Here is a 26553-nt window from a genome sequence, read left to right on the forward strand (position 1 = left end):
AGAGCTATATAAAATGTCTTAATTCATCAGATTTCTTCAGGTTAAACTGAACTCAGGTTAGTGCTACTATGGGAAGCCTCTTTAGATGGGGTCTTTCAAAGCTTCTGAAACATTGCACCTGTTTGCTTGTATTTTTTAAGCAGCTTGCTTTAAAGTGTTGCAGACATATGTGACATTTGCATACCTCTGTGCACAAAAGCATCTTGAAGAATCTAATCTGTGATACGGCACAACCTTCTCAGACATTGGATACTGGTTTCAGGGCACATTAGGAAATCTAGTCACAAACATTGCATGTCAATATCACAAAACAATAAATGATGAAAATGTGGAAGAAATGATATTGGCTGCTATACATACATGTCAACATTTCCTGGCCCAAAAGATGTCTTGGTTAACAGATAACTCATATTTTAACTGATTCTTTGAACCAGTTTCTGTGAATTTTTCAATACCTAACTGAAACTGCTTTCAAATACAATTTTGTTGCATCTGGATATGGAAGAAAAAGGAAATCAAGAAGCTTTCATTTATTTCACAAAGTAGATGAAACACACATCCTAACAACACAGTAGCATTTCAGGCTTAGCTTTTCTTTGATGTTTTCAATAAGAAGAATACTGTAGAGGCTTTTCCAACTTATGCATGTCTAAGCTTCATTAAGCTTACTGGGACATTTCTCCAAGATAGTTATATAAGATGCAGTTTTAATTCATTTGACAGATTGTTATCCTGTTTTTCATCAGGAACTCAAGGTAGCATAAATAGTGCTCCCTCTTTCCATTGTTCCCCATAACAACAATCTAATAATGTAAATTGAGCTTAGAAAGTACAGATAATCCTCTATGTACAACCAGTCATTTACTTACAATGGCATTGAAATAAGTGACTTATGACTGTTTTTCAAACTTATGACTGTTGTAAAATCCTCATGGTTAAATGATTAAAATTTGGACAACTGGCTCATATTTATGGTGGTGGCAGTGTCCTGGGGTGACTTTCTGACAAGCAAAGCCAATGGGGAAGCCAGATTCACTTATCCTATTGTCTTCCTTCCCCATCTTTCATTGTAAAGTATTGCTGTTATTTATTGTTTTAATGTTTTATTGATTTGTAATGTTTTCAAGACAGACCTCTTGGTGAGATGGGTGCACTTTACCCGAAGTGTTTGTCTGACAGGGAGCCATTGAGAAGGGCCTTTCGTCTCCCTACTCCCATGCCCATCATCCCTGCCCTCTCCCTTCCCCCTCCCATGTGCTCCTCTTTCCTGCCCTGTCTACGATCCTGGCACATTGTCCCAAATCCATCAGGTGCTTCCCCATTGGTCCACTGGAGGGTGAACATCATGGCTGGCTTTCTAAAGAAGGCTGCAAAGGAACTGACATCACAAACAATTGCCACTCTAGGATGCCACATTCGCTCCGTTCCAGAGTTATGCTAGAACACACAGGCACAGACACACAGACACACACCAGGGGTGTCTCCCCACCAGTATTTGTTTCCAGAGTGTGGAACTGTGTACCAAGTTTGGTTGAAATTGCTCGAGGTGCTCCAGAGTTATGCTGCAACATATATACATACATACAGCCTCTTTTAAAGATAGAAAGAAAGAAAGAAAGAAAGAAAGAAAGAAAGAAAGAAAGATTGTGAAGCTGTCCCACTTCTTGTAATTGTAACTTGTATTTTATTATAATTTTACTGTATTTTTAATATATTTGTTCATATATTTATGTTCATTTTGATGTTGTAAGCCACTCAGAATCGTCTTGTGTTGAGATGAGCAGCAAAAAAATGGAATAAACCAACAAACAAATAAAATTACTATCTAACTTTATACTGTAATGATGCATTACCACCATAGTCAGATCAGCTCAATTACTGCAAATAAACTATTCTAATTCTGATCGCCCGGTCTACAATATTTCCTGGTTTCTTAGCTTTTCATGCTGCCAGTGTAATATAGAAAAGTCTTTCAGACAAAGCAAGCTACAATATGACATAGTAGGCAACATCCCACTGAAAATTTCCTGATATTTCTAAAAGTAGAAATACTAAGAAGAGATAGCTTATTAATTAGAAAAGCTTCTTTGGTGTTCAGGAAGAAAGCATGGAGATAACACAGAATAATTGTTGTATGTTAAAACTTCTAAATTACAATTACTAATAAAAAAGTGGATTGGATTAGATTAGAATAGAATAGATTAGTTGTTCCCCACACCCTTTCCACTATCCAAAATATGATTAGTTTAAGACTACTGAAACAAATGAGTTTAAATTGTATTTTATATTGCTGCTGTGGTAGCCAATACTCTTCTTGTCTATGCACCTCAGATAGATTCACACCAAGATTCATATTTCAAGGACGGAAGGAATTTAATCCAAAGAGCTGCTGCCACAAATCATAGCCCTTGTCAAGTGCCCTTTCTTTATACTTTGTATTCAGATACCACAGCCTGAGCCCATCATAGGTGGTTTCTAGACAGGAATTCCAAAATATGCACCAAAATGGTATCAAGATTCAGGGAAATCGGAATATTGGGGTGCCCTGGTCTTACCATGGGGTTAATATGGAGTAGCGTCTCCACTCAATTTGTAGCGCTCTGGTGCATATTTGTGTCAAAATATCAAAGGAACTTTGTATCGTGGAGATTATTATTCGGATAATAGCCCTGCACTAAGAGAAGAAAGAAATTCTACCCAAGGCTTAGGGGAGAAAATAGAAATCAAAAGCTCTATCACGCTGCATCTATGAATATATATCTGGGGGTGTGAAAAGGAGTGATTTTGATACTGGAAAAGAACTTTGAGGAATAGTCAAAGATATTTTGTCTATTGCTGAAAAACCTACACCACTAACTTGTGTAGCACAGCAATTTCTATAAACTGAATTTGTGACAATGTTGTACTTTGATTTTCCAATCAAATAAACTTCTCCAATCAAAATAAATCTTATTTTGCTCCTCCAAAAGTAAAATAGAGGTAGTTTTATATAACATATCGTAGATGTTTACAAAGGCAAACACAGGTTGCTTGTTTCATCTAGGAACTGATTATGATAGTAACTGCAGCTATTCTTTATTTGAATAAGTTCTTAATCTGTTGTAATGACAATCACAGTTTTTTTGCGGTACTTTAAAGAGTGACACTTTTATTATTGGATTTATTATTGCAACTAAATTAATGGCATAGTAAATGCTACTCTTTCAACAAGACTCTCCTATCTATCTATCTATCTATCTATCTATCTATCTATCTATCTATCATCTATCTATCTATCTATCTATCTATCTATCTATCTATCTATCTATCTATCTATCTATCTATCTATCTATCTATCTCTCTCTCAGTATATAAATCATTCTTCCTAGATTGTAAGGTTTCATTTTTGAACAATAATTGCACCCCCTTCTCCCAAAGGGATCCACTTAGGGTTTTAAGAAACCCTAAGAGGAAAAAAATGATCTCATTGGAGTCCTCAGTGATGCAATAGTTGCCATAAAGACAGGAACAGCCTCTTTCTAACTCTCTATTCAACTTTACAGACTCTGACACCGTTTGATTGCTCTGGCCTATAATTTAGCTGTTGGCTGCAGCCTCAGAATATATTTTGAGAGGAGGAGGGGGTGGGGAGGGAAGAGAAGGTGAAAGCCAGCCCACTTGTAGCTGGAGAGAAAGAAACAAATTTGGAAAATAGAAGAGGAGGAGAAAGAAAGCCCAGCCCAGGCACCCTAGAAGCAGTTTCCTGTTGCCATCCTCCAAGATACTTAGATTCCTTCAGACCTTTGAGAGAGAGGCTGGAGTTTTCTCAGCTGCCCTGTCCTTGAGGTATGACATCAAAACTTACTTTTCCATTCTCAGCTTTTATTTATTCTTCATTTTCCGTCCTTTATCTGTTATATTAAGCAAAGGAGTCCTGATTGGGCCCAAAACTAATATCTCCATTTGAAGAATAGCCTAATAAGAATAGCATTGATGTGTAAGAATATTCAGTGTTTTCTTGACATTTTGTACTGTTGGAAATTCTGCCTGCTGTGCCTAACTGCTGTTTTGCTGCTAATTGTTTTTATTAATTGAATTAGTTTAATAAAACATCCGTGTTTGGCAACAGTTATCAGTGCTCTTTTCTACTCGCTGAATAAATACAGAAGAGAGTAAAGTTATTTTCAGGCCAATTGGTACTCTGTATCTAGGATTTCACAATTTATTGCCTCCTAATTAATTAGGACTGTCACATGGAATACGTTCCCAGGTAGCTGAAGAATAAACTTGGCAAATAAACCTTGTTTAGGACATTTGCCTGGGCTATATTTGCTTTTGGAAAAAGGGAGCCAGAAACATAATTTTCTACTTCCATCTTCATCTTTATTTCTTAGTGTTTTATTGCAAAGCAGAGTTTATTCCAATCTGTATAAGCACATCCAAAAGGAAGCAGGCAATTCATTGCCTTTAAAATTCATTGCCTCAGCCTTCGTTCCCTGACTTTACAGGACTGCAGTAGAGAGAAGAATTAAATTGTTTCTCCTTTCCTGAAGCGTTCTTTATTCCCTCTCCTACCTAACCCTCCAAAAAGTTTTTTTTCCCTGCAATTCAGTGAAGTCAAATTGACTTATTTTGAAATGTAAGTGTTCTTCTCTTGCAACCTAAAGAAAGAGGTTTTGCTGTTTAAGGCATGCCATTCCCTTCGAGAGACAAAACATTAAAAAGAACAAATGCAACGGATTTTTTTAATTAAAAAAAAACTATTCTGGAAGCATGGTAAATTGGACAAAAATGTTGTGCAAATGCCAGTGAAGAGAGATGAAAGGAAATGCATGCAGAGTAGCATGAAACCCGTTTAGACAAAGCCATTGTGTGCCACATAGGCAGAGGCAGGAGACGTGGGGAAAGGGGAGGGGGGAAGAGATATCAACTTTTCACATTTTTGCCAAGCCCCACCTACGGGGAGAGGAAAAAAAATCCCTTCTCTGGGATGACTCTTCTACAATGGAATGTCGGCTCCCATGGAAACCCTTTCAGGGTCTTCTGGTTGAAGAGATGCCCTGTCCTATATGACCACAGATGTGAAAGGAAAGGATGCATTCAGTTGGGGTGTTTTTTATCAACGTTTTGACCCAAAATACTGCTGGCTTGCTCTACGGCATCCAAAAGACAAATTGCAGGATACTTCAAGTCAATTAAAAGGAATTATTCTACACTGTCTATTATTCAACTCAAAGTTTAGTTTGTGTCAAGGGTCATCCAAGACTCAGGAAAGTGCCTGTATCTGTGCCCCATACTTGGTATTTCACACCTAGATTGTTTTTGAAATGGCATCTTAAAAGAACGAGGATTATACAAACACAAACTGTAATAGCTGGAATGATTATCCTTTTGTAAAGAAAGAAACAAAGGGCAGAAGCACCATGCCTTTAATTTAGACTTTACTGTGCAGGTGATAATTTAGTAATACTGTACAGTCATTCTCTGCAACAATAAGAAATATGCTAATAACTTTTCCAACTGTCTGTGGGATAAAAGTGTGGGGGCTTTATAAGCAATGATATTCTACCATCCAGTCCAAACTGTGTCCACTTTCTTAATGTTTGACAATGTTGGGACTGATCATCAAGAAGAATATTTGTAACTCACGGTTGAAATGAGGGGTCTTTGGTGCTCTCTGAGTTTTGTTGTTTTCTTGCAGACCTTTCATTACCCAAACTAGGTAACATCATGAGTCTGTAAGAAAACAAACAAGTTCAGAGAGCACCAAAGATCCTTCAATGTTGGGTCTTGATAGTAAGTCTATATGACAACTGATTTTGCTTTTGTAGCATCATGGAATGCATAAAATAGCATAATGAAAGTTATTTGGAACACTACAGTCAAACTAAGCCCCATCTTTCATGTCTTAAGAGTACTTTTCAGCCCCTGATGGTAAATCTGTTTGGATCATACCATTCAGTTTGTAAGAAAGAAATTTTAGACACCGCTGTGCTGCCAAATCATCCTTCTCTCCAGAAAATAGGACATCTCCCTAGAGGTTCAGTGATGATGCACAGATGGCTGCTGAAACAATCTTTTTTTTCTTAGTGTCACTGGGAGAATAAATTGCTTTTGTTCCTTTTGCACAGCAAAGAAGGAGCCAAAAGGTATGCAAGAAACTTGGGTTATAACTTCTTTCCTGATGTCAGACAGCAGGGAAAACTTGAGTATGAGCTCAGCATCACATGGCAAAGCCATAATTCCTGTTATAGCATTGACCAAGCAAATCTTTTTTTTTTTTTTTTGGCTCCGTAGCCATCACATTGAACATTCACTAATGGCAACAGATACATTCTGATAGTTTTGGCGAGAAATGGCCAAGCAGTATTTAGGCACAGCAATTGCAGGAGGAAGTAGGAACCAGTGGAAAAATGTATGTTAATTGAGCGGTATGTATGACAGTGGTATACAACTTTTACTGAGACCAAGACTTAAGTTGTACTTTGAATTGCGCCCTGGAGTCAAATCAAAAGTTTGCTCCAGTCAGCTATTGAATAATTTCTTCCTTCTGCCAATTAAAAATTACAATTGGATAAGAAGTTGCTTGAGGGCCCTGGGAGCCACATTCAAGGCTTTGAGAGAACAGAAGACAGCCTGGAGGCTAAGCCTTTGCACTTCTGTCTTCTATGTACCATAGCCAATATATTGCAGAATTCTCTTCAAGTTCACTGAAGGCATTTCTGAAATCAGAAATTTCTGGTACCAGTGGAGATCTGGTACCCTTCCAGATTTTGAACCGAAGTACTCATAGTTATATGGGAATGGAGTTTAATATCAACCTTGTTCATGCCCATCAAACATATTTTCTCAAAAATAAGTCAATCTGAGATCTGCATTATGGGCAGCTGTTAAGATGCCAGATCATCTGTGCTGATTCACTTTTAAATTTTGGCCTAGAATTCCTAGCAGCTTACCCTGGGTACCTTCAAAGATAGTGATTGATTACTCTCAAGTAAGGGCCACTGGAATTTAATATAGAATGAACAACGAGCTTTCTTGGAGTTATACTGAATCCGATTCATATCCATGAATTAGCTTGCTATTAAAAGAGGAATGCTAAACCAAGATTGACAAGGCTGATGTTCAGTCTCCACCAGGGGTGGGTTCTTACCAGTTCTAACCTCTTCTGTAGAAGAGGTTCCACAAATCTACAGTGCCATTTAGAACCTGTTCCAGCTCCCTCCCTCTGCCCATCCGCACATCATCAAGATGAACAGCGAGAGGAGGAATTCTGGGAGTTGAAGTCCACAAGTCTTAAAGCTGTCAAGTTTGAACACCCCTGGGGTTTTTTTTTCTAAAGGGTTAGGGGTGCAAGGGTCTTGTAACTTGACAGCTTTAAGACTTGTGTGCTCCAAATGCCAGAGTTTCTGAGCCAACATTTTGGTTGCTAAGCAAGAGCGTTGTTAAGTGAGTTTCACTACATTTTACAAGTTGGCCATGCCCACCCAGTCACATGTCTGGCAAGCCACTCCCACCCAGTCACATGGCTGGCAAGCCACTCCCATAAAGCAGGCCACATCTACAGAAGAGGTTCTAAAAAAGTTTGAAACCCACCACTGGTCTCCACCCACTTCTGAGGGATGATTTGGCTTAAATTACCTCAAGATATAAAGAATAAATGGGGACATCAGGGAGGCATAATATACACTGCTATGAACTTCTGGAGAGAAAGAGGAATATGAATTATTTTTACAAATAGCAGCTAATAGTGCAACCCATTTGAATTTTTAAAAGAAATCTTGGTCTAAATATACCAGGAAGAAATCCAAAATATGTAAGAATAGGGATAACAGCACCAACATGGAATTTTAGAAGAGGTTTCCTCCAAGGGATTTACTTTATTTAATTTAAAACAGGAGAGATCACGTAAAGCGGATACATTTTTTTCTTTCAGTTAAACTTTGACATTTGGGTATGTTTGTTAGTGGTTTCACATGAAATTAAGTTTTCCAATTTTGGTATGAATGGCAGATGAAAACTTTTCCTTTTCCTTTTCCTGTAACTAACAACACAGCCAGATTTATTCACAAGGGGCTGAGTTAATTCAACAATTTTTGGGTATGCGTGGAATATTGCAGTCCAAACCTCCAGCTATAATTCTTTTATAGTAACAGATGCAGCTAAAACTAAAAACCCTTGGAGTGTCACTGTGAATTTTCAAAAAATGCTCGTATCAATATAGCTTCAAATTGGGTTTCTTTTAGATTTCTTTAAACTTGCACAAAATAATCACTGAGTAAAATATGCCATCTCTCACTAAAGAAAAACTCCATCTTTTCAGTATTTTTAAATAAGAATGTATCAATCCTTTGAAGGCTTCAAAAACAATTCATATTGGCTTCAAAAACAATTGTGCCCCTTACTACAGCCTTAAAAATTTGCCCTTTTTCGTTAATGTTGGTGTACACCAAATATTACTGTAAATTCAAAGGCTGAATTACTTTTCTTCCATGATTTTATGAGTGCTACTTACATAAAGCTTGACTGAGACTTCTGCCGTATGATTCTGCTGACATTTCTAGGCAATGATCATAACAAGCTATTTAAAGCTGGTGATTTCAGGCATTTCTCCTGCGTCTGTGAAACTCATAAGTGTAATAAAATAATATACAGGAGAAATTTGAGTTAGAGATTTTGTGACTCCTGCAGCATGTTTAGGAGATGAAAGAATACAGAATAGGTTGCTTGTGTACTAAAAAGCAGTTTTATAAGAAACAAATCTGCTAAAGTCTAAATTGGTTCATTTCAATTTTATGAATTTTAAACCTAAAATCATATTCATACCTGGTCTAATTATGTAGTTGATGGCATTTGAAATTCATTCCATCGGTTACTTATCCTGGAAATCAGGGAAAATCCTTGGCAATTCTTGTTTTATGTTTATGGATTGTGTATAATGTGTCTGTGATCTCTTCGACGAACTATAGTTAAACGAAATAGTATGTGAATCCAGAGACCACATTTGATCCCTAAGTATAACACAATGCTTTAGTTACCTTTGTAACTGCAATGTGTTTTAAATGAAGCTACCCTTGAAGTTCACTCAGAAGTTTCATCTGCCCATATAACAATGCTGTGAAAACTGCACTCATTACCAGATACTTCCAGATGCTATTCAAAGTGCTGGTTGTTACCTATAAATCACTTCTTTAAACAGATCTATCTCTCACCCATGGTTTATAAGTTCTGACAAATTAAGCATACTCCAAGCCCTGTCTTAAAAACAATGCAAGCTGATGGGACCCAAGACGTTTCCCTTACCTGTTGTGGTACCGACATTCTGAAATAGTGCTCTCAAATGGTTTGAGTGATTCCAACCCCCTTGTCTTTTAAACAGGCCTTGAAGACTTGGTTTCTCCTCCCTACACCCCCCCAACCCCAGTTCGTGTTAGATGGGATAAGTGTCCTCTGAATGTGATCGTGCTATTGTGTTAGCTTATATTGGTTCCCTGTTTATTCCCATTTTTCACTTACATTTTGTTTTTGCAAAATAGCCTTCTAAATTTGATTTATAATTGTAACAATAAATAACCACAACTTGTGAACACTGATACGCATTTCAGATACAGCACATATTTCATACGGTGGTCAGAACAGAATCCATCATCATAGCTGTGTAGATTCACATGGTTAGCTAGGAACAAAATCAACCAAACCACATTACAGTTTTAGCATAATGCCTGAGCTCAGTCATTGTAAATTATTTCTTTTTAATCAAAGTTTATGGAGAAGTTCTGATTTCCAGTTTTCCAATTAGCAAATAGCATCTATCTGTTTAACGGGGACATGTGTGTCATTAACACAGCCTGGTAATTAATACATGCTGAAACCATGCATGACAAAGACATCACTAAAATATTCTCTTATCTTATTCCCTTATTTAAAAGACAGAAACATTAATACTAGACTAATTTGTAATATGGGGTAATTAAAGTCCTGTTGTAATAATTAATTACTATATTCAAATATGTTATATAAATTTTATTCTCAACATGCTTTAGCTTCTATAGTAGCCTGATAATTCATCCATAATTGTTATCTATCAGTCCTTGGTAAATAATAGTGATGCCTAGGAGATGCTACTGGCAATTGCTAGGTAAACATTTCTATCATGAAAACTGTGAAAGACTGAATTGAAGGCTAAAGAAAATGGAGGGTAGCTTAGGGTTTGACAGTAGATATGGTACCACACTTATTCCTTAAGCAATCCTCGGAAGACACTTGTTTTCAGCCAGGGCAAAACCCAATCCACATAGAGCTACAACATCTAGCTGAACACACAATCACAGAAAAGGGACAGGGTTAACTTAAAGCTATTCTGGCAATCTATGGCAATGCACAGTGTGAAATCCAACCGTTCCACACAACTTTTTCTGTATACAGAAGCTTGATTTTGAAGTTGCCAGGCCAACTTTAAAACTAGAAATGAATCCAAAAAGTGGAGGGGGAGGGAGATTGTATGTTAATGGGGGAGGCAACTATCTGAGAGAAGAAACAGAGAAAAATAAAACATTAGCAAGTGAGGTGGTAAAGAAGTGAATTTTAGTCATTGAAAGCTGGAAAATGAAAATTACTCTTCCCTATGGAAAAAGAGAGCAGGCAAGCTACTTAGTGCAGAAGAAACAAATAATGCTGAGCTTAGTGAGAAGAGAGAATAGGGCCTCTGTGAAATGGAGCACAGTTATTACAGAAAGTGATGGACAAGAGATGCAGCTAACGAAAGACAGGTTTTCTTGCATGGAATCTATCTACATTGCCTTGAGCAGCCATAGAAAGAAAAGAACTTTTTAAGGTGACATCACTATGAAATAAACTTGCACTTGCTTACAATGGGCAAAATCAACAGTTGAAAATTGCAGCAGACTCTTAATTGTTCCCAGCAGAAGTGGGTTTCTGTCGGTTTGCCCCAGACTGGGTGAACTGGTAGTGGCGGCGGCAAGAGGCTCTGCCCACCCACCCAGATGCTTCTGTGCATGCACAGAAGCATCGTGAGCGCACGCATGCACACGAGCGAATCAGTAGTAAAATAAATTGAAACCGACCACTGGTTCCCACCTAGTATTTTGAGCAGCATCAATTGTCCATCCATTTTAATTTCCCAGAGTGGTCCTGATATAATGCTTCTCTGAGAAACTCTGTAAAATTGAACTGTGGAAAATCAGATCGGGTAGCTGGATTATGTGTTGTTGTCCCGCAAGAGCAACCCAGAATTTTGCTTCAAAACCCCTCTCCCCATTTGCAACCCTATTAATACGAAGGCAATTTAACACTGAAGGACAGTGTTCATAGATACCTGCGTGAGGACTGTGACACAAATTCTCCTAGCAGGAGAAGCACACTATTGTATTCCACAGGTTTATGGTAAAGCACCAGCTAGACCTCTCAGCCAAAATATCTATGCAGTTTTCCTCCAAAATAAGTTAGTTGATGAAGCTTTTCTTTATATTTTGTTTTTCAAATAAACGTGTTTCCTGTCTCCGGTGACAGATGTTTACGCAGGACCTATTTGCTCAAACAGTCTTTCTACCTCCAATCACAACAGTGGAAGGACTGAGCATTGACTGGCGTGTTGTCTGATGGTCTCCAAACTCCGAGCGCAAAGCCAGGCTTTGAAACCTGGTATTCTCTGGCACTGGAGGACCCGGCAGAAATCTTAACCCAACATTGGCAACTGTGTCTTGAAGGATGCTGTTTTCTGAACATCCACCCCCTTGGCACCCCATTCATAGAGTTCTCCTGCCTTGGTTGTAAATAGAGCTAGGAAGCAAGGCAAATATGCCAAGCTTCCTGAAGCATAAGAAAAGCCCTTATAAATCTGGGATGAGGGAAACAGCCAGATTCAGCTGTACTTTTCCACCCAAAAATGCCCTTGGAAGGGAAGAGCTAGTGACCTCAGCTTCAGGTCTTGGCAGTGATGGAAGATGCTTTCAGTGGTCTCCAGAGCAAATAAAGGAGAGAGCGAGAGAAAGGAAGGGACGCCATGTACCGAACGGGAGTAAAATAGGTAGGAGTAAGAAGAGGGATGAATGTATTAAAGTGGAGCCAAGGAAAGGGGAAATAGACACTTTGCTTTAGTCACTCACTGCCCCTGCCTATAAAAAAAATCTGAATCTATGACGTGTTAGCCACACTGCTGGTTATAGAGACAACCACATTACATGATTTCCATTTGGACCTATTTATATTCCACACCTTCTGGTTATTACTGTGCTATAAATATAGGCATAAAATTCTGATACAAATCAATATTGAGACAGGCTGTGGCACCAACTTGTTTTAGTAATACTCTTTTATAGGTAGCAGAAACAAAGATAACTATCTAAACAAATTGCAAAGGTATGTAAAAGTATTGCAACATATTGTCTGGCACAGAATGCCCGGTGCTAACCCTTGACCTGTAAGTGTCTTGTATGAGCATTTTTATAATAATAATAATAATAATAATAATAACTATTACTACCATCAAAGCAGCTTCACCATACAAGGTTCATCTGTAGATTCACAGTGGGCCCATCTAGACTCTTGCTTATGTGGTAGACAAAACAGATGTTCCTCTTTTCCAGTTTATCTCATTTTACACTGCAACAGATGTACGTTTAAAAAAATTAATTTTGCTAATTGGATTTGGAACAAATACCACCATGTGGAGGGATTGAATCTCTGAGCCAGCAATTCCTTAGAGAATGATCAAGGTTCAAGGCACCTAACACCTTCAAGGTATTAGTGGCCTGTAGATGAAACCAGCACAACAGTGCAATGCCAACTGTAGATAAGCAAAGAATTTAATCTCTCAAGGTTTTCTTTGAATACTTCTTTTTCACAAAAACCTGGATGAATAAGAGTGGGCAATCTTGAATACTGCTATTGCAAAAGAATAATAATACAAGTTTCCACCAACAGCTATTCATGCCAAGAAAAGGAAGCCACATACCTCAGTTTTTCATGTTTCTGCATTTGTTTGATCTGAAATAGAACTTTTTATTGGGAATGTTGAGTTCTGGAAGAAGCATACTTCTGGACTTCCAACTCCCAGAATTCTCTGGCTGGGGAATTCTGGGAGTTAAGGTCCATAGGTTTTAAAAGTTGCTAAGGTTGGATATATCTGGGGTAGAGGAAGAAAATTAATACAGCCAAATCCTTCCTGCTTATTTTCCATTGCCTGCCTAAGAGTCCAAGGTAGTCTTCATAGGTCAGTGAACAAGAAGTATTACTGAGTATGCAAAAGCAGTTTTATTCCAATACATTTTTTTAGATAGCACTGGTGCTTCAGATTTCTATTGGAATTAGCAATTATCTGCTACCTTTCCTCAGATGGTTGAGATTCAGTTAGGAACAGAAAGTTTTGTAAAATCTATTGTTGGATAATAGTGGAACATTTTTCAGTCCCTTTTTAATGTGGGCTTTTTAAAAATCTAGATCAAACCAGAGATTGGCAATTTGGTGCACAGGAATTATGATGCGAATAAAGCCTCAATGACATTGGTGGAACCCCAGAACTAACTAAAATATGACATAATTGTTTTAAAAAAAGACTCCTGCCTCATGCAATTACTGAATATCCCAGAGTATCAATGCCTGACATTAAAATGGTGTGAAAGTTGACAATTTATTGGGATTTTTGCTATTATAAAAATATTTTTATTTTTCTGCTCATTTAAATTATCACTGAAACACCTTTATGGATCACCATTTTAGATCCCAGATTGGGACAATATGCTGGGTTGGATACTTAGTGGTTCACTTTGTCTTGTAAACCATCTTAGATGATGACTATAATGGGAAATCATGGGCAACAATGGGAAGGAAGATGACCTAACATTGTGTGGATCATGATGTTATCGATTTTCCAGAATTTGTCCAGTGATATAATGGATATGCCATTGTCTGTTTGTTTCATACTGTATATTGCCTTGAGCTATATGGAAGAAGTGGGTACAGATATTAAAAATAAAAGAGTCCAATTCAAAATATTGATAACTGTGAAATTTAAGGGAAATAATACATTCCCTCCAACTTGCAAAATAAACTATGGTTCTCTTTTCTCCATAAACTCAGGTTTCAAGCAAAGATGCGAGCTTGGATTTTCTTCTTCCTCTGCCTGGCAGGCAAGGCGCTGGCAGCTCCAGTGAGTATCATTAGCTCTAAAAACCCATTTTCTGAATGTTATAGATGCTGCAGTGTCAAATTCTCTGTATAGTACAGTTGAAAGTAAGCACTCCAACCCACCTCACTGCTCTGAACACTCAGAAATAGTTCAGCATTTGAAGATCACTCTCAACTTTCCTACCCAATTATCAAAGCTTCCAACTTCTGCTGGTTCATTTTTATCCAGTTGTATCTCATCCCCTCTATAGTCTAGTCCAGCAAGGACCAATCAAGGAGTTTTGTCAATGCATGTCAAAATATATAAGCTTTTAGCAGGGTAGTGATAGCAATTATATCAATATATTCTTTTTTTAGTAAATATATCACAGCCATCATGCAGCTCATTTCCAAAGTAAAAAAGGAAATTAATAAGTGAAAGTCATTGAAGGCATGATGCAAGAAAAAGAATTAGAGGTTGACTCAAAGTTGACTCAGCTTCCATCCTTCCGAGATGGGTAAAATGAGAACCCCAATTGTTGGAGACAATATGCTGACTCTGTAAACCACTTAGAGAGGGCTGTCAAAGCCCTGTAAAACAGTATATAAGTCTAAGTGCTATTGCTATAGCTATAGCTAAGTCTAATTTAGACAACTTCCATTCACTATACAACTTATTTTTCTGTCCTTGGAAGCCATTCTTGCTTCCACCAAGTCCAAATACCACTACACTTTCTTTTCCTTTCGCTTTTTGATGATTTCATAAGCCTTCAACATCATCTAATCATGACTTTCCTAGTCTACACTTTCCTTTGATGCCATTCACTATTTGATTTTCATTTGAGTCCTTCATTCTTTCATCCATTCTAGTCACTCATTCGATCCACATTAATTCATCACCTATTCATTTTTTACACTCTTCTTTCACCTATTTAATCTTCATTCAATTTATTTTTATGTTTCTCAGGACATACCTGATATTATACAAGAAGAATAGGAAGAGCAAACATAACCACATCATAAGCAAACCACTTCAAAGTCATAGTTTAACATTTTTCAAGTTATATTTGCAGCCTTATCATTTAATGAAATAGTAAAATAACCTATAAACTCCAATATTATAACAAATATAGAAACAACAAAGATAAGAAATCCCCTGAGAAATAAATACATGCATTTGTCACCAAGAGAATGGGAAGGATATTTTGTGTTGTTTATAGAAGTGCATTATGGGCCAGGAGAGTTGAATGCCTTCAATTCAGGCTTTGCCTCTCAGAGAGGAAGTAGATAAGGAAATTCCATCTTTAAAAATAACAGGTCAGATGTTCCAAGAAGTTCTTGGGAAGCTCTTTGGTTTTCACTATGGCAAAGGGAAACCAGATAAAAATACTTGATGAGGGTTGAGAGCAATATGGAGGCATATTCACGCAAAAGGAATATCCCAGCAGTAGGAGTAGAGTTCTAGTACCAACTTGAGAACTCCAAATAGAAGTCTTTATTTGCCTATTTTTTCTCTCTCTTACAGCAAGATGCTCTGCCGGAAGAGATGGAAGTTATAGAGGACCCTGCAACACAGGTACAGAGTAACACAGTACTGGCCCCTTCTCGCTTCAAGGCTATACTTACAAGCAAACATCCCCAGGAGTGGGATGGAGAGTTAAATAGTTCTAAATTCTCAGGAGAGAGACTAACAGCAGATATGTTCATCTCCTGCTGCTACAGTTTCCCTAAATGCAACTCATTTACTTTATTCTATTCATTCTACATGCATATCACACATACAAACACAATAAACTCTTGTAGGGTGATGTGCTCCTAGTCAGAGTTCCACTTAAGACACCAATTCCTTTTTCAGTTTACTCATTTCTTTTTCTTTCCTGCCCCCAGTTGATTATATCTAGCCTACCAGTCAATCAGTCTGACATAGCCATAACTACTAAAACTGCTCAGCCTTTACTCAGCGGTTGTGTGGTAATGTTCCCCCCACTCATTTTTTCCCTTAAAAATTATTTTTACTCTCCAGCTTATTAACACATACCTCTTATACATAGTTGGCACTGTTTGGTTTGCATGAATATAAATGCTTAGAATTTTACAATTTAAAATAAATGTCAATAGTAAAGAAATACACATCAGGAATAGAGTAAGCAAATTATTGTTTGCCTATAGCAACCACTTAAAAATTATTTAATAAAATTTAGGTGGCCACTTATGCAGCGCTCAACAACACTTATCTTAGGCGGCCCTCAACAACACTAATGAAGTAGCAATAAAAATAATAATGTCACTTGTAAACGGAGGCATCAGGAATTGTTTTTTGGAAAATACCAACAGCTATGACCATAAAATAATACCTTGCTTCTTAAACTCTGGGTGCTTTTTGTAAATGTGAGGGTGTATTCGCATGTGGGTACTTTAAATACACTACGCGGAAGGCAGCATTCTTCACCCTGGCACCTTCAAAGTGTGTTGCTGCACTTCAATTCCTAGTGAATTCTGTAGCCTAAAGCTTTGGGAAGTCTCCAAGTTACAAAACATTAATTTGGGGTATTTTTTTTGTTTTCTTTCATTTTCATTTGGTATTTTGCTGTTTTTATATTACTCTGTTGTTGTGAGCTGCCCAGAGTCATTCAGAGGCAGGTGGCATCCATACTGAATAAATGAAGATTGCTTCCCAATCTTGAGTACAGTACCCATGCTACAGAAATCAGTCATCCTTCAGACCCTAACAGTACTTGATCTCATTCCATCTGTTCATTTAGGAACCTGTTGGAATCAACCCAGTCCAGGTGGAGATTGGCGAATTTGAAGAGACCACTGTGGATGTTGAAGAGATTGTGGCTGAAAGTACGTGGCTGCATAGCCTAATCCCTAATATGTAGTTATATAAAGTATTTTGTGTATATACAAGATCTAGGTGTCTGTAAAAGGTACATACATACACGTAAGATATCAAGAGAATTGAAATTGGCATCTGTCACCATAACATGTGCAGTAAGCCCATTCTTAGAGGGCAAACCTTCAGACCAGTACAAGAAGAAAAAATAAATTTAAGATTTTTCCATTTACAAAAAAGAAGCCATACTTGGAGTGAACACTTTCGGGTGTTCCTTTGTATCAAGAACCCCAGTAAAGATTGTACAGTGGTGTTATATTCGCTATATATTAGTCTGATTGGGAATGAAAATCAAATGGGAATCGTTTGACAAAGAAAGCATTTGTCTGTCTCACACAGAGACAAGGGGTTTGACACCTGATTTCTCCTCATATATGGGAAGGCTCATGGAGAAAATCTGGGTGTTCACTGGGAATCAAGAATGATGATGGCACACGGTCTAGCATCAGTCAATCTGTTAAAAGTATTTATGTTGTAATCCCATACACACATTCCCCTTTGGAACAGTAGAGAGTCCCAAAGATGGTTTTTAGAAGAGGCAACTGAATTTCCTGGTTTTTCTTTGAAGACATTTCACTTCTCTTCCAAGAAGCTTCTTGGATGAGAAGTGAAGCACCTTCAAAGAAAAACCAGGAAGTCCGGTTCCCTCTTGAAAAAAGCACCTTTGGGACAACCATGACCTAGAAGACTGAGAATCTCCATAGACGAACAGTAGAGAACTGAAGTGCATACATTTTCTTTCATTCATTTCATTACAATTCTTGGTGACCGCACAGTTCAGATTTTCTCCATGACAATCTGTCCCTAACCTGGTTTTTCAGGTCTTCCAACAGTATACTTTTCACTACTGTAATCTACCTTGCTCTCTTGCCTCCCACTTTTCCCAGCATTAGGGCCTTCTCCTTCAGAGAGCTAGGTCCTCGCATAACATGATCACAGTAATTTGAGCATGGAGTACATAAGAAGTGCATACATATTCATGTGAGACTGAAAAGAATCAAGCAGGTTATTGTATCAGATCTGGAGTGTAAAGAGAATCAGATGATGTTTAGGAAGAGTTCCCCTCCCCTTAAACTGCAAATGGCATTTTAGGTCCCAAACTGGGCAATCAATATGTCTCTCTACACCTCCTCAGATCAAAACAACTCTACAAAATTATTTAATTGCAAGGAGAATTAGAGTAAACCATGCAAGGGGCTTCCATTTCCCTCTCCTTTTTAGTGCCGTCAAAGGGGAAACAATGAAGTATTCTCTTCCTTCTGGTAATTCACTATAGATTGCTGATCATCTCCTCCCACTAGCAACAGGAAAACAGCAATCCAGTCTCTCTTAGCATCCTTATTAAGTTATAAACCACCAGATCTCTTCTTTTCCCACCAGTTCATTTTCCCACCAGTTCATGATATGGGAAAGAGTGGGAAGGGGACTCAGGGTGAACCATCACACAGCAGTGCAGGATACCCATTTATATTGTAAAGAATTTTGAGGGGAAGAAATTGTCTGAGGCTGAATATTTTTTATCTGTAACCAATCTACACTTTATTTCATTCATTTCATTTCATTTCATTTCATTATATTTATATGTTGCCCTTTTCCCCCGAAGGGGACTCAGGGCGGCTAACAAATCAAATCAGGGAAAGGGGGGGGGGGTACAGACAAAAAATAAAAAATAAAAAATGAAACATAACAATACATAATTTAAAAACACACAACAGTCATACCATTCAAGACGGGTTTAGTTTAATAGTTTAATTCATCTTTTAATAGTTTAATTCATCTTTTAATAGTTTAATTCATCTTTTGTTGAATGTTATTAATTGATTAAATGAGAAACACTTGAAATACATTCAACCAGAAGTTCGCAAATGCATTAAACCAGAAATTCCACAAACTTTGTGGAACCACAACTACTTTGTGTGAGTTTCTGCAAGCAAAGGGAGTGAGTTTGTTCTTGTGCATGTCTGATCAGGTTTTTTTAAGTGCAACCCCTTCAAATTATTGGGATTTTCTGGAGAATCCTAGTTTGAGAATCCTACATTAGATACGTTTTTAAAATACAGGGAGACAATAAAGTTCCCAATCTCACAGAAAAATTTGCCCCATTCATGATAACCAAATATTGGTTTTGATTGGTCCTGGTAATGTTCATGTTGCTTCAGTCAGTGATGAATGCAAACAACGTAACTAGACCTTACAAATTTACTGCATAAACATTCTTAGGAGGTTCTCATGCATCTGATGTGTCAGCTTATGTCTGAGTGGGATGGCTATGGTTTTGTCACAACTAGTCCTTCAGTTTTTGTAAAGCAGCACTGGCCCTTTGGGGGTTCTAAAATGGCTTCTCGGATCTTACTTAGACCCCTGCCAAAACCATCACTGCAAACACGGCAAAGTCTGTGAATTAGATGAAAGCAACACTCCAATGTGTGTATGCCAAGATCCTTCCAGCTGCCCAACCAGCACTGCAGTGTTTGAGAAGGTAAGCAAAGACTTTAGATACAACACAAGGTGAGTAAATATATACCTGTATAAGAAATAAAAGAAAGATACTCAGCTATAGTGAAGCTAAATTGTAACTACATATTCAAGATTGTAATTAATTGCACGTAAGGTTCCCCAGTGAAAGCTGATGTAGTTACTGTACGGCTTACTACCAGTTCTGCCTTTATTTAAAAAATTGTGGGGAGGATTGTCCTTTAATTTTGGAGGGAACTGGATCAGGATAGGAGGATTTACCTGGGCACATGTAGGGTAAGATTATGAATGAAAGCCAGATTGGTTGGCAGTACATAATTCTGTTCATTTCTGAATCTCTGCAATTGTAGATTGCAGAAGGCGGGTGAGAATGGGAGGTAGTGCTTACCAATGGTTCTCTCTGTGTTGGATAAAAAACAGAAAGCAACATTGGGGGACTTCAACTCTACCATTTTGGATTTTACCACCACAAATGTCTATCTTGAACCTTATACTCTTTTAATATTTATACAGCATGCAACTGTTTTGAAATGTCATTCATCATTTGGAAATGCAGTGACATCTGTGAACTTTCCATTTTCTTTGAATTCGGGAAAGTGCGCTTAGTCCTTGAAAAAGTCCCAGTTGCGTTATGAGTCTATGAAACCTGACAAATTGAAGTTTAATCTGAGCAGATTTGTTGATTTGTTGTCCTAGAGTAGGAGAAAGACCATGGTCCATTTGGACACTTTTTCTAACACAAAGAACCTTTTTCACAATTTTCACAAAGGTATGTGGTACTGACAACAAGACCTATGACACCTCCTGCCACTTCTTTGCCACCAAATGTACTTTGGAAGGCACCAAGAAAGGACACAAACTTCACCTGGATTACATTGGACCTTGCAAAAGTGAGTCATTATCCTTAAGAATGGAACAGTCCAATTAGAAAATAACTGCTTAGTAATGCCCTTGTTAGGAATGACCATGTTTTCAGAATATATGGACTTTGACATTCATGCAGTCTGAGGAATTTATGTAGAGGTCACATTGGCAAGGACTGCAGGGTGACTTTGATAATGGGTATCCTGCAATTTTTTTGTGCCAGTTGGTAAATGATCAATCATCTAGCATTGAAGTCTAACTTTAATCTATTCTTTGATTGCCCCAAAGGTGCATCTCCATAGACTATTTTTCAAGAGGCAACTGGACTTTCTGGGTTGTTTTTTTTAAGTCATTTCACTTCTCATCCAAGAAGCTTCTTCAGCTCCAGCTGGATGGTGGGGAATGGAAGTCTATCTCCAGTTTACAACACAGTCTTTTCAACAATTCCAAGAAGGCTCCACACCCATTTGTATTACTCAGGTGATCCTGATGATAAACTTCCAGGTGTCCTTAAGGACTCACTAAAGAATGCAAATGACCAACTGTCTGCAAGAAGTGTAAATCCTTCCATTCCTCACCATTCACTCAGAGTTGAAGAAACTTCTTGAATGAGAAGTGAAATGTCTTCCCAAAAAAAAAAACCCCAGAAAGTCCAGTCGCCTCTTGAAAAAGCATTTGGGACGACCATAACCTAAATGACTGAGAATCTCCATAGACTATTCTTCGATTGTGACAATTTGTTTCCTCAGCTCCTTTATTCAGCAATGGTTCCTAAAGGTTAAGCCATATTCCCCTCCGGCCATTCATTCATTTTTATAAAGATCATTGTGCATATTGCCAGAAAGACTTTCCCTCTTTGTGCAAATAGCAGAGCACAGACAATGATAACACATCAGTGCTTACTCATTCCCTTTCTAACTGCTGAGTGCAATCCCCTCTCCCCAGTTACAGATATTCCATGAATTAACACTCGCCTTTACAAGTAAATCAAGTAAGCTTTTAGCATTTCCCTTGCCCACATATAACATATAATTTTACTCATATGCATTTAGGTGCAATTGTTTGATGCTTTGTGAACCATTTGTTCTGATAGATGACAGCTAGAAAGGAAATTCCTTTTAAACACACACACACACACACACAGAGAGAGAGAGAGAGAGAGAGAGAGAGAAAAGCCTCAAAGGTAATCAGCAATGCAGAGGGAATCCTGTAAAAGCATCATTCAAGCAACTTTGTTAACCTAGCCAACTCTGAGTATTACATGCCAATAAAATCACATTTGAGGGTTTTTCCCTTAGGTGGGATAAAAGAAACATTAAATAGCATCTGGGTGGCCATGGCAGGCAGACTCTCCAAAGTAAAATTAACCTAAGAGGTGGATGGTTTCATTGGAACATGGATTTCCTCCTCTGAAGCAAACAGTTTTTCTTGGGAAGGAAAAAAAATTATGACGGCTTTAGAAACCTGTATCCCATTAAATAAATAGAATTTCAGAAATCTCCCAGATTTAAGAGGACTTTAATACTACATTTCTGATTTCCTTAACTTTTAGTTAAAGGGGCAGGGGGAATCTTAAAACTTTTTTAAAGCAAAAAACGGGTCGATCCATATCATTGTAGATGACTAAATTCAACTTTTAAAATATCTTTCAAAAATTCAGTCTGGCTCAGAATACTGAAAATAATGTCTGGAGAAATTGATAATTTATCTACAATGCAGAAGTTATGGAGCATCATTGACATGAACTGTTGACCAGTGTGGCCATTAAATTGTGCAACTGTGCAACTGTGTTGGGGAAGGGAAGCGGTGAATTGGAAGGGTGATAGAAGGTAGAAGAAATGTTCCAACAGGAGTGAAAAGCATTGTGCTGCACATCACAATGTCAATAAGATTAACTGTGGAGGCACAAAGCAGCATCTCTGTCCTATATCGCAGAAATTCGCAGCTGGTGTCTTAATAGCTTTTCTGCCATTTATTAGTTGGGATCAATGTGTTCATTGCTGAATATAATAGCTCTTTATTTTTAATAAATTGTGTCTGAACTGATGGGACTCTGGTTGCATTTCAGTCATTCCTGCCTGTCTTGATACTGAGCTGACTGAATTCCCTCTGCGTATGCGCGACTGGCTGAAGAATGTGCTGGTTACCCTGTACGAGCGGGATGAGGATAACAACATGCTGAATGAGAAGCAGAAACTCAAGGTGGGCAAGAGACACACCTAAGCAGAGCCCCATAGTTTAGGATGCCTTTATTACAGAGTTAATATTCCCCACTGTATTTTCCTGACTAGGTGAAGAAGATCCATGAGAATGAGAAGCGCCTGGAGGCTGGAGAACACCCAGTAGAACTCCTTGCCCGTGACTTTGAGAAAAACTACAACATGTACATCTTCCCTGTGCATTGGCAATTTGGACAGCTAGACCAACATCCTGCTGATGGGTATATACTGCTATTCCTAGCTTTTGAGAAACTTGGCATAGATAAATCCCATTACCTCATGAATAAAATTAGACCTTGGTTACTAGTGGTTAAAGCCGAGGTGGCGCAGTGGTTAGAGTGCAGTACTGCAGGCTACTTCAGCTGACTGTTAGTTGCAGTTCGGCAGATCAAATCTCACCGGCTCAAGGTTGACTCAGCTTCCATCCTTCCGAGGTGGGTAAAATGAGGACCCAGATTGTTGGGGGCGATATGCTGACTCCGTAAACCACTTAGAGAGGGCTGAAAGCCCTATGAAGCGGTATATAAGTCTAACTGCTATTGCTATTGTTATCCTTTAGCAAGGTGGGGCTAAAACATTCACCTGGGACACAGAAATCAAGACTCCAGTTTAGTTTAGAAATAACAGGCGAAATCAAATAAAAGGTAAAATTAAGTAATCAGTGAGCTATGGCACTATTTTTTTAAAAGTCAGACACTGATCTCAAATAATGACAAGTTGTTCCTTATAATTGATTAGAGCTTTTATTTCCAGGATCACTAAATAGGATTTTTTTTTCAAATCCTGAGATGAATTTCATTTTTAAAAAATGTTTAAAAATTTTATCACAATAAGTCTAAAACTAGCACTCTGATGCCAGACTATAAAGGATCCAATGCAGACTGCATTTACCCTTTAAATATTTAAGAGACTAGGCATAAAATACTAATCACCGCAAGAAGCTTATTTGTAAAGCTGTTTGATGGAAAAAGAGATAGATAATAGAGAACTCTTTGTCCCACAGAACAGAAAACTGCACATTACACTCTGGAAGGCTTAATGATAATTATTTAAGTGAAATATATAAAAGGAGAAAGGTGTAAGATAATAGGTGTCTCTTTTTCATACATGCTTTTTCAGGTTATTTGTTCCAGGTTATTTGCGGTAATTTTATGCAATGAAAATATGCTGGGGATTCATTTGACCATCATGCATGCCTTTTCTATGAGATTTCTGGGAGTGGCGGTAATTGTGCCCACTTTGATATTCCTTTCAGATACCTGTCCCACACTGAACTGGCCCCACTCAGAGCTCCCTTGATCCCTATGGAGCACTGCACCACTCGCTTCTTTGAGACATGTGATCTAGACAACGACAAATACATTGCTCTGGAGGAATGGGCCAACTGCTTTGGCATTATGGAAAGTAAGTACCACAAATCTGTATTAGCTAATTGGAATTAGCTGAAGCTCTTAAAGACCATTTTTCTTCGTTTGTATCCCAGCTTTCCTTCAAGAAATTCAGAATACCGTATATATAATTGGCTTATAAAGGCAGTCCTCATTTAGCAAGTGACTTCTCCAATGATTGTTCGCAATTATGACAGTGATGAAAAACTATCTTTGCAACCAGCCCTCATATTTATGGGCTTCACAGGTCTGTAAAACAAAGGAAAGCTGAAGTAAGATCATAAGCAAAGTCACGGTTTTACTTACCAACCCCTTTGCTTAATGACCAAGCTGCCGTTCCCAGTTCTGGTTGTTAAATGAGACTACCTGTAACCATATCCAGGAGCTTCCTTAGCCAAAACTGTTTAACTTTAATAGTAAAACTGAGTCATATACTGTATGCCTTTAGAATTTCTAAAGGCTCAATATTTTTTTACAAATCATTTCTTTGCATTCTAACTAGCCAAGAATTCCTATTCCTCAGTATGGCTCTAAAAACCTCTTTCTAAAACAGCAGCCAATTAACCAATAGGTTATATCCTTCAGATATTACAACTTTACCATTCAGAACACCGTGAGCAGGAATTCTGAGAACAGTAACCATTGCATCTGATTGGTACCAGTTTGGAAAAGACTGTTCTTTAGATAATAAATCTAAAATCTAAATCCTAGGAGAAATGATTGAATCACATAAATGTTGTGTAAGACATTGACAGCAAGCATTTATCTTATTTGATGTCTTTCTTTCTTTTTTTACAGAGGACATTGACAAGGATCTTGTCATCTAAATTTAGCAGCTTCTTCATCTGTTATGCACAAGTTGTGTTCTTCCATTTTAACAAGTTGAAGAGTGTTTTTCTTTATTTTATCGGGGACAAGGTGCTAATATAGGTCTAAACATATACATTAACGGTGCTAAAAAAAGAAGACAGAAAGTTGATAGTAGCTTAATCTATACCACTAGATCACTTTGCTCACACCCTCATTGTGCATCTCTGTTGACCTTTTAATTTGTTGATACCAGTACAGTAATTAAACAAAAAATCTGTTCCAATTTTCAACTATTTAAGTTGACTCTACTTGATAGACTCAAGACTATTAATCCCCTAATTTCAAAGAAAGGCAAGAAAGAAAGATAAACCAAAAAAATGTGTGGAGAGACTGGCTTTACAAAGTCAAGAGTTGCAAATGTTTTATGAAAGTTTAAGAAACTTGGATTTTATATGATAGTGCAGTGGGAATGGCAGGGGAGGAGATGGGACAGGACTGAAAAGTCAGAAAGGCGAATTTATAAATTTGACAGTTCTTGAATGTAACAGTAATTGGGCACAAACTCAAAATAACATAAGCAGAAAAAAACCTGAAGTGTTGGAAAGTTTCAGATCTTGTAACCCACTCATCCTCCCACCCTTTACAAATAAAAAGTTAAAAACGCTTCTGCTTCACAGCTACTCAGTGACTGTATTGCTTTTTGCTGTCTTTCTATGTCTTAAAAGTTAAATTTGGTGCTTATCAAAAATTGGTTGTGGCTGTTTTTACTGGATCTTTCTCTTTTGGTGATTTATTTGTAACTGATACACATTCTGACACAACAAATCACATGCCTCTGATTATTATATCCTCTCTGTGTCCCTGTTCATTTTTTCAGCCGGTAATTTCAATTCTGCCCTTCAAGATAAAACTTATGTGATATAGTGTAAAAAGTGTTCAAATGTTTCTTGAGTTTGCTTACTCAACTACTAGTTAGTGATTGGTAACAGGGATTCTGTTTACAAATTGTATCAATTCATTCTTTATATAATTATATTTATTAAATAAACCACAATTTATAAACTAGGATATCTAAGTTCACAAAGAACCACAAGTCAAAAGTGAACAAATCACATTATGATTTGATATGATGTTTTAACCCAGCCATTCAATAGGTGTGTTTCCATATAGGAGTGTGACACAGGAGCCATAATTGACACTGATCATTTGATAGTGCTGAATGAAATTGGTTTTGCTAAGATTCAAATACTTAAGATATATCTAAAGATTTGTGTTAATTTTTATATTGCATGACACCTAGAAATTAAAATTCCATGAGTAGCTAGAACTTCAAATACGGGTGTTTTTAAATCTTTTACTCAGGGTGATTCTTTGAGTGAAATATAAATAAGTATAAAATAAGTTCAGACTAATGCCTTAAGAAGATGTTGTATATCCATTTGTCTGAAGTGGTGTAGGGTTTCCTGCCTAGGCAGGGGATTGGACTAGAAGACTTCCAAGGTCCCTTCCAACTTTGTTATTCTATTTTAAGTGAACACATGTTATCTATTTAATCAATTAATTTACCATATTGAAAGAGATGTTGCATCTTCTTTTTGGATTCATATCCTCTCTTCTGTTTTGCAAGGGACAATTGATAGAAATCCTGCAGTGGAGGAATAAAAACTAGAAACCACTGGTTAAAATATTTGATTAATTGTATTATCAAAAGACATATTAAGATTTGAATGAAGACTCCCCTTACTCATATGGAGTTAAGAAGATACTAAGGGAAAGAAAGGGCTGGAGAATTTTAAAC

The 26553-nt window shown here is 37.6% G+C and overlaps 1 protein-coding gene across 1 annotated transcript; it reads left to right on the plus strand.

Annotated features, from left to right (window-relative positions):
* Positions 1-3669: 3669 nt before the first annotated feature.
* Positions 3670-25418, plus strand: SPARC (secreted protein acidic and cysteine rich). The gene is made up of 10 exons (XM_087709427.1): positions 3670-3825; positions 14077-14146; positions 15629-15679; positions 16866-16950; positions 19357-19478; positions 20244-20364; positions 22407-22540; positions 22630-22778; positions 23813-23961; positions 24744-25418. The coding sequence occupies exons 2-10, from the start codon at positions 14090-14092 to the stop codon at positions 24770-24772; spliced, it is 897 nt and encodes a 298-aa protein (XP_087565553.1). The 5' UTR covers positions 3670-3825; positions 14077-14089; the 3' UTR covers positions 24773-25418.
* The last annotated feature ends 1135 nt before the right edge of the window (positions 25419-26553 follow it).

Source organism: Thamnophis sirtalis, unplaced genomic scaffold (assembly GCF_051295495.1).
Source record: "Thamnophis sirtalis isolate CommonGarterSnake01/CBP01778 unplaced genomic scaffold, rThaSir2_p1.2 scaffold_3, whole genome shotgun sequence".
Lineage (NCBI taxonomy): Eukaryota > Metazoa > Chordata > Lepidosauria > Squamata > Natricidae > Thamnophis > Thamnophis sirtalis.